Source organism: Eurypyga helias, unplaced genomic scaffold, assembly GCF_000690775.1.
Source record: "Eurypyga helias isolate BGI_N326 unplaced genomic scaffold, ASM69077v1 scaffold4862, whole genome shotgun sequence".
In the NCBI taxonomy this organism is placed as follows: Eukaryota; Metazoa; Chordata; class Aves; order Eurypygiformes; family Eurypygidae; genus Eurypyga; species Eurypyga helias.
Genome location: NW_010237683.1, coordinates 44,355 through 53,773, shown reverse-complemented (window position 1 = coordinate 53,773; position 9,419 = coordinate 44,355). Strand labels below are relative to the sequence as shown.

At 37.4% G+C, this 9,419-nt stretch overlaps 1 protein-coding gene across 1 annotated transcript in view; it reads left to right on the top strand.

Moving 5' to 3' along the window:
- Window positions 1-324: 324 nt before the first annotated feature.
- PPFIA1 (protein tyrosine phosphatase, receptor type, f polypeptide (PTPRF), interacting protein (liprin), alpha 1) overlaps window positions 325-9,419 on the top strand; it is a gene marked incomplete at its 3' end in the record, with an annotated part of 52,571 nt that continues 43,476 nt past the window's right edge. Inside the window, exons 1-2 of the mRNA XM_010147533.1 lie at window positions 325-837; window positions 1,958-2,221. Coding sequence (XP_010145835.1) covers window positions 1,958-2,221 — 264 coding nt within the window. The remainder of the gene's footprint in view (window positions 838-1,957; window positions 2,222-9,419) is intronic.

Sequence of the window (9,419 nt, the reverse complement as noted above, 5' to 3'; positions counted from 1 at the left end):
GGAAGAGGAGCGGCGAGACCCGGGCGGCGAGTTACCGGTACCCCCCGTCTCACTTGGGGGCCTTCCTCCCCCGCCTGCGCTTCCCGGGAGCCGCCTCCGTTCCCGGCGGGTTTCCTGCACCCCTCTCGGCTGGATATCTCGGTGCCGCAGCGTCGCCGGTGGGACCGGCCGGGGAGAGAGCGGGCGAGGACTAACGCGGAGGAAACAACAGGTCTCCCTTCTCGCCTTCTAAAGCCATACCAGCGCCTTGCTCTTGGGATTATAAATGTTTGAACTAAGACCCAGGAAACTGGAAGGAGAGCCTCCCGTTGGGATTAATAGAAGAGGAAAGAAGGGAGGATTTTCCAAATCCTTCACGAGAAAGCTGGTGCCGTTTTCCCATGCTGTCTGTACGCTGTTTAATAATGCGATTGTGACCTGAGTGGAATTTATGAGCGATGAACTGTTGAAGCTTGTTGCACCACTGCATCAGAATACTTCTTTTATTTTTTTCCCTCGGCCCATGATTCCCCCATCCCAGCTGTTGCAGGACCTATGGGCCAGTAATAGAGGGATGGGAAGCTGAGACGGTTTATTTTCACATTCTTCCGTTCTGGAGACTTGGCTAGTTGGCTGAAGCTGCTGCTGCTTTTTACTGGATCTGCTGTTTACTCGGCAGGTTTATTTGTTTTCGTGTGCACGGGGTGTTTCAGTTAAATAGACACTGGACTAAGCTGAATGGATGCTTTGCAATCTGGAAGGCTTTTGGGGGTAACAAAAATCTACTAAAAACAGAAGAACTGGTACTGCAGGAAACCTAGGGCCTGTTTTCCAAGCCTTTTTATTTTACTGAGCAAGGTAAATAATGTAGTGGTTTTTAAAATACAGGGCTTATGGTAATCATGCACGAAAATGTTATAAAGCACTTCAGGCTGTTCCAGGTTTGTCAGGGGATTGAGAGGTCCCACTGTAAGGCTCAGAATAAGTTTAATTGTTCTTTAAGATGTTCATATATGAGTGTGAGGTTTAAGGCTGAGAACAAACTTTGTGGTACCCGAGTGGTTGAGAGCGCTATTTGTCTCTGATTTGCCTGGGGTTCTTTAGGTTTGTGATGTTGAGAGAGGCTGAAGAACTTTAGAAGTCTTAGTGGTTCTGTGAGTGTGTGCAGTAATTATGTTAGTGGGTTTTTTCCATGTTTTTTAAAAAACTTGGTGCCTTCAGCCTCGTGTAAGAAGGGGGTCTCTTAGAAGGGTCTCTTAGAAGTCCTTCCGATTTAACAGTAATATAGTATTTACATTTGCATTGTTAACTGTAAACATACTATGCCTTTAATTATTTTGGTTACCTTTACTTTTGTTATCCCCAGTGACAGCTGCTATCACTTCATGGTGAATTTTTTGCTTTTTATCTTTTTATGTGTGTATTTTCTGAACTGGATTCTTTGGATTTACCAGACTTACATGCTTCACTTCACCATAGACTTTCTACAGCCAGCATAAGCTCGAAGTACTGTTTTAGATACCACCTTTGTATGTTTCAAACGTCGGAAGAAGCAGATAATATTCTCTAAATATGCAGTCTTGTCAGTTATTGGTTTAAGTGTATAATTTTTGGTAGCATGCTGTGTGCCTTATCTCTTTTTTTTTTAAACATCTCAGCAGCATTTTATTCTTAACAAAAATATAAATCCATTAAAATGAGATCACAATTTCAATCTTAGCTGTAAAAATCTGGTTTTGCAAGAAGTCACAAGATTCTCATTATGAAGTGAAGCCTTGATTAAATTGATTGTCTACCTTTCCTCACGCAGTCTTAATGAAATAGTGGCAAATGCTAAGGTGTTGGCAACCTTTGCTGATGCTATCATTGGGAAAGCTAAGTTGGTATTATGGGTAGTGTCCAAAGTTCCTTTGCTTGTCCTGTTTAGATTTGTTTGACTTAAATTTATGGTCTTTGTTTTGTCTTAATTTGTTTCAAGATGATGTGTGAGGTGATGCCAACCATCAGTGAGGCAGAGATTCCCTCTGGGGGAAATGGAGGCCATGGTTCAGGTTCCCCGTTACAGTCAGATGCTGATTCCCATTTTGAGCAATTAATGGTATCCATGTTGGAAGAAAGGGATCGCCTTCTGGAAACGCTAAGAGAAACTCAGGAGACGCTAGCATTGACCCAGGGCAAGCTACATGAAGTTGGTCATGAGAGAGATTCCTTGCAGAGACAGCTCAATACTGCACTTCCACAGGTATGGACGTTTTTAAAGCAAGGTATCTTTTAATAATTTTTGTGTTGTTTGTGGTATTTGGGTGGGTTTTTTTGTTATATTTATTTTACTGAAGTCAGGTTAGGTTAGGGGACACTAGCTTAGTAGTTTCCTCAAGTATCTGTTGGTGCTTGCTCATTTTTTGAGACAGACATAAAAGCAGAGCGAGCGTCTTTCCCTCCTTTTTCCCTGTTTCTGGTGTTTCTTTGGCTTAGCCTGAGTGTGAAGTAGTTACCTAAATCCTCTTGTTTTTTTAGAGCTTGATGGATTTTCTTGTCACTAGTATTTTTTCTTAAATGTTGTTTCTAACTGCCTGATCGATTTACGTGCTTAAGAATTACTTACAGACCATTCTGGGAAAGAAAACAGGCCGTTCTGATGCTGTTGTGGACTTTGACTTAAAAACTTGAAAAGTTTAAGACTGCTGCCTTGTGAATACATGCTGAGTTTTCATAGCAGTGTAGAAGTCCAAGTGCATTGTTTAACTCAATTTAGTTCCTTTTGGAGAGTTTGGATTTGGGATTTTTTGGTGTTGTTAGGATTTACTAATTATTTACTTCTGGAGGATGCAGCATACCTACATGCAGCCTGTAATGCTGTGTTACGTAGGGCAGTTAGTGTCGTGAGGAAAGGTGATTGGTGCCTAACTCTATTTTTATCCATCATAGTTAAAAGAATACAACTGAACTTTGAACACCCTGAAAGCATTTGGCTGTAGGCAAAGCAGGGGTTGCTTTCAGGTGTTGGTTAACTGTTGATTAGCTGTCCACTTTCCAGCGTGGTTGGTCGTTGTCCCAAGTATGTCATGGTACTGTTACACCTGCATACATTCTTCCAAGAATACCTATTATTTTTACAAATGTTTACATATCTTTAAATATTGTAGTTAGGGTTTAAAACAGTAGTTTTAAATCCTGCTGTTCCTTCTGCTCTCATTATAATGTAATCATTGTATGACTCTTGGTATGGTAATCAGTACTGGCAATTACTCTGGAATAGAAACTAAAAAGCAGTACATGTTAATGTAGCTATGTTACAGTGGTATGATGGAAATCAGAAAGGAGAAGTTTCCAACCTCTGCTGTTCCCTCTATTAAATCATGTGCTGCAGGCAAAAATAATTCTTTGGGGTTTTTTTTGGTTCTAATAATTGTGGCTTCTCTTTAGCCACTATTTCAGGTCTGATGCATTAATGGATGCCATTAACCACTTGTATGATCTGTAACTGTCGTATGTGAATTTGTGGCTGAGTAGAATCACCCGAGCTCTAAACTGCGCTGTTCCTCTCTTCCCTTTCCAGTTCTCAGCTTTCCTTCCTGAATCTAGTAAGCTACTTACATGTCAGCATTACTTTCTAAACATTTCTTAAAGGATTAATGCAGTTAAGTAAACAATTCCCATTTTCGAGTATGTCATAATTGTATGGTGTCATGTAGGAAAGCAAGTCTCTCAGTTCATTTGAGAGTGAAATTTTACTGCAATCTTATATAAATACCCAGAAGTGTATGGCATTTTTGTAGACTGCTGTTGAAAAACACTGTATGTGCAACTATGCTGCTTTTGCCCTCAGTGTTGCTTAAGATCAAATGATTGTGGAATTGGTGCTTTCAAAAGTCAAAAATATTTTGTTACTCTTTCTACAATCAGGAATAGCTTCTGTACTTGACAAATTTTTGTTGTTTCGGTGAGGAGTCAGTTTCTTCATAGGTGTAGATTTCTGAGGTGAAACAATGCTTTTAAAAATTCTAGTGAGTGCTCCCTAGGAAAACTTTGTGGTGACTAGTCAAACTTTTTGTTAATTACTTCAAGCTGAGCATTCTTCTGAACTACTGTCTCATGACCTGTTGTTTAGCAGTGGATTTCAAGGAGGGGTAGAAGCAGGATAACTTTAAATTCACTGGTAAGTGTGTTGTATTTTTTTTTTTCCAGGAAAGAAGGGATTTAGTAGTGTAGTTTTTTTTTGAAGTTGTTCTTAGCACAGTACTTCAGTTTAGAAGAAAGATATGTGAAGATCAGTTTGGCTGTACAAATACTAGTATAATTGCATAAATTACTAAATCGCTATGTAACCAATGTATTATTTCTCCCTTAGCCTTGGCTTGTAGCTTGTAACATGTCTTGGTAGTTGATTTTGTGGTACTTTAAGGAGTATGGAGTTGTTTGTATGTATGCCTTTCCTGGTTTATGTATTTAGCTGAATCATACAGTTAGACAGTTCTGCTGACTGATGGAAACTCCTCGTATAGAAGGATTGCCAAATTGATTGCTTCTTCACTAAAAATTCTTCTCTTGTTTTAGTATGAAGACACTTCATTTCTAATGGCATCCCTGTACTTAATTACTTACATTCACTGGGTTTCTGTGTAGGAGAGGCTCATACTGGTGTGTGTATTGTTACAAAATGGAAAATTGGTACTTGTATATTTGCACATCTTATAGATTATAAAAGTAAATGCGGTTTACTTTGCAGCAGTGACGCACGTTTTCCGAAGTGTCAGAGAAGTGGACTTTAGTAGTATACTTATAGTGTGGTGGTCAGTTAAAGGCATCAGTTCTGCCTCACATAAACCTGAAAGAGCTCTTTAGAGTAAGATGACTTTTGTTGTGGATGTCTAATTCACAGAGAGAAGAGCATTCTAATGTTATATAGATTTACTTCATCTGTTATATTTATATTTACAGAGTAAAACTGGCATTCTTCTTGTGTGGACAGCTGGAAATGAAATACATCAACATTGTCTTGATAAAATAACTGGATTCTTGGCAATGTTTTCTGGGAGTTACCTTCTATTACAGATTACCCTAGTCAAAATATACGCTGACACTGGAAGATGAAATTGATGAAATCCAATTGCTGTGCAAGAACTTCAAATTAATTTTAGTCTTAGATTTTTTTCACGGAAAAAAAATCCCTATCTTTTTACTTTGAGAACTTAGAGAACTTTTATTTTTAATGTAAACACATCATTATGATTTAATTATGGTCTTAGTGGATTTAATCATGCCCTTTATGTGCCTTCTACAGCGTATTCTATAAAATACAAGGTTTGTGTGCTTAAAATTTTTAAGTTAATCTGTGGAACATAAAGGATGCTGCTGCATTTAAAAGTTAAATTTTGAACTTGGGTAGATGAGGTCCAAGTGACTTGTTCTTGCTGTTAAGGTTTTGCAGGCTGGGTAGAATTTCATGTAGGTGTTTTTGTAAATGACAAGATACTTGTTTTGAATGGAGAAGACTAGAGTTTAATTTACAGGGACTCTGGTACCTAGCACAAATGAAAGCACAGTTGATGAATTCACTGTAACTTATATCAGGATGAAAATTTAAATATTTATGTTAAATTTTTTAAGCTGATGTACAAATATTACACTTCTGTAATACAGCAGCGCTCTTATTAAGAACTGTCTTAATCTTGCACTTCTAATCTTTTGGTTTTGAATTTATCGTACTTTATTTCCATCTTTATGCAAGGTAAGTAAATAATTTACAAGTTCTCTCTGTATTTGTGATGGTTTTGTTCAGAATTTCTGTGTTCAGCAGTGTATATATAGTGGCAGATGGGAACTTTCTGTCAGAGGCTGTGTGTGTCTGTGTGTAAATGAGAGCACTTCACTGTAATGTGGAGTTAAACGTGGAAGAAGAAACTGCCTGTAATTCTGGTTTGGCTTTACTAGGTTGCCCGTCACATCTTAATTTAGCATGAGTCTGCAAACAGGCCATCTTTACTTGCTTTCTGCCTGTACTAAGTATCGCTACTGCACATTTCAGTTAAAAATAGTGTGTCTGTGTATATTTGTGTTATGTCTCAATGGAATGATCTACCTTAGACAATCTCAGAACTACTTTTTATGCCTTGAGTGTAAGAAGAAGTCTGAAGACTGCGCTGGTATTGTTTTATAATGATGGACTTGAGGATTTAGTTGCAATTTTAATGATGGTGGTGTTTGGATTTCCTCCAGACAAGTTTTAAATAATACAGGATGTCATAGATATAGAAATGAGGTTCTGAATTGTACATAATACGAAGAACATGGTTGCAGAAAGTACATTAAGTGAAGGGCTTGCCAAAATGCAACAGCTGAGACTTCCTTAGGATTTTAAGTGCAACTCCATTTACAGTATTCACAACTGTTAAGCCATGAGGTGAAATAATTTACACTTCTTACTCTATCAAGATGTGGTACTGACTTCTGTAGGGAGCTTTGTGTCCAGAAAAGATGGAGATCAAAAAGGATTTCAGATGTGCACATGCATATCAGAGGTGCCATGTCCTCTGTTTCTGTCATCCCATTCTGACAGCAGAGATGAACGTGACTCGTTCCACTGCATTTTCAGACGACTAATTTTAGTCTTATCTGTGTTGAGTTTCAGTTGCTAAATCTTACATGGCTCTTACTGTTAGTAAGTTACTGGATAGATACGTCTTCATCTGCACTAGTTTAAGTTGGATGGGGAGAGACGTTAATATTCAAAATTCTTCACTGACTCTTTTCAATAAACCTCACCTTCCCCAACATTTCTTTCTTTGCAAGGCATAGAAACAGACAACATTTGTCTAAAACTTTAGAATATGAAGTTATCTGAAAGTATGCTCCATGATTGGGCAAAAAGAATGGCAGCTATTCTTACATATTACAGCAGAGTATTCTGAGGACCAAGTGTCTAGCTTTTGTTCTGACTTCTTAATTTCTCATTTAAATATGTTTGGGTGAGTTTGTTTATTGAAACATCCCATCCCTACCCAGCAGACATCTGCTTGCCTGTTGTTAGCAACTTGGTGTTTATACTGTGCTTTTAATTTAGGTTATCTTGATTATAAATAGACCTTTTAGCTAGGTTAAATTTAGAATTATTTTTAAGTTTTCTTGTGTTTGAGGATGAACTTAAGTGCTGTTATGATATCCCATCCATCCTTTTAGTAAAAAAAAAAAAGTCTAAAACGATTGTTTTTATTTTCCATGGTTGATTTGTAGGAAGAATGTTTTGGTGACTACACAGAAATGCTTTTTGTTTGTTTTTAATAGTGGATGTAGCCCTGAAAGATGAGCTAGTGATTATTTCTTCCTACTCTTCAGTTACTATGTACAAATGTCTGATAAATGGGTTTATTAATGTTTGGTGTGCTGTAGTCTAACTTGCAGTCTAACAAACAAGCCGTATATAAGCTTGGGTGAAAAAAGCTGTAATCAAACCAAGCTGTTTTAAAAATATATAGTATATTTAGAACCAGGTGAACTTCATATATACTCATCTATGCTAACCTGCTTGTAGCCTCTTTTACAACAGGTAGTGTTTATTTTTCTATTCTAAGAATTCTTCATCTGCAACTCTCTCTATTTTTCTGTTCTTTTTAGGAGTGTAACTACTCAGATTTTTTTAAAAGATAAATATGAATTAAAAATACAATCCTATCCCTTCACAGGTTTTTAGTGTTTTAACATCCACTGGCTTGTCACTTTGGTTTCTCCTTTCTGGTGTTTATTTAGGAGAGGTGGATGTTGGATTTACTCACTATAGGATTTGGTCTTAGAATGAAGAGTGTGTGTGTGTGTTGATATATATATAGATTCCTTACAGTTGTTAATGTTGTCAAAGAACTTGAGCCTTTGGAGAGAACATTTTAGCTGTCTATTAATAATTTTTTTTTTTGCTTTTCTGAAGTTCGCACTGCATCCCAGACCTCATTAATATACTTCACACTTAATTTTGACCTTTTTTTTTTTGTTTGCTGATTTAAAGGAATATGATAGAGGTCTTCATGTTACCTACTTTTAGCAATTTAGGCAGCTTAAGTCTGTAAGGCTGACTGGTATCTGTTGACATATATTAGAAAATACCTACTATAATCTCTTGCGCATGTTGATCCTAAGCTACAGGTACTGAGAAGGGATAAATTTGCCTTGTGTGTGTCAGGTAATCTGTGTGTTCATAACTTTCTAAGTGTACTCTTTTTTCTAAGCCTGTCTGTGGATTCTCTAAATGGGCAAATGTGTGGAAGTTCTGGCCTGGAAAAATGTCTTCACATTCTCTGGGCTGCAAGAAGAATTATTATTTTGCTGTTGAGTGGAGTGAGTTTTTTATTCAAACTTATCACACAAGTCCCTGGAAATACTCTTTCTGCATTTTGTAAACTCCAGATAATTGTGTAGTTAGAGTACCAATCTGTAGGTTGCTTGAGGAGATGTCTCCTCCTAGTTTGTATGTTCAGAATTGGAGAAGTACTGTGATTACAATATTTGTTAAAGTTAACACAGCAGAGTGAAACTGAGCATGGTTTTCCTTTAGGTTCTCTGTTAATTGATGGGAATAGTTGGTTAACTTACTTTTTGCCGATGACTTTTATCTCTTCCAGACTTCATCTTGGGTTTCGTATAAGCTCTACTGAAAATAGTCTCCTTTTCCTCTCGTCTGCATGACAGGGCTCTGTGGCCTGTTCCTACAGTGGCTAGAGCTGTAATGTTTTTAAGAAGGGAAGCTTTGTTGCTTAATCTTCTCTTCTGCTATTCCACAGTGGCTAGCCTAGAGCTTTACTTACGTGTTTATGTTCGTGTCTACTCAGGATATGTTTTTTGAGGATGGTAGTGAAAATCTTAGTGGGAATAAAATTTTGGCTGCATCTGAAATATATTATGACTTTGATGGGTACATATGAATAAGAACAGTCAGCATATCTTTTTCTGTAGTTCATCTGTTTTGTATTTCTGAAAACATAACCATAAATGTTTAGAAATTGTATTTTAGTTTAGAATGTGTATGAAGTGCTCCAAGATTCCTTAATGAAAAGATCCTTACACTGCCAGTATTAGGCATGATCAGATACCTTCAGGACAGATCTTAACAAGGACCGTCACTTGTTTAAAGGGCCATGTTCTTCTAGTTCTGTTAAGGAGAGAAAAGAATTCTACTTGGAAATTAAGCAAGTGTTTTGTTTGTTGTGATGGGAAAATGGGCAGCCTTTTATTTTTATTTTTTATTTACTTTTTAAATTTTTACAACCACCCCCAACCAGTGATCTCTACCTGGTTATGCTCTGAACCGTGCTGCGTGGTGCCTTACTCTGGTTGCTGGTACATGGTAGAGTTTGGTAGCTAATTCTCTTTCACATCTAGTTGTCTGGAAATAGTCTGAAACACAGTGCTTCCTTTTTTTTAAATCCTGACACCCATATAAATACTTACCA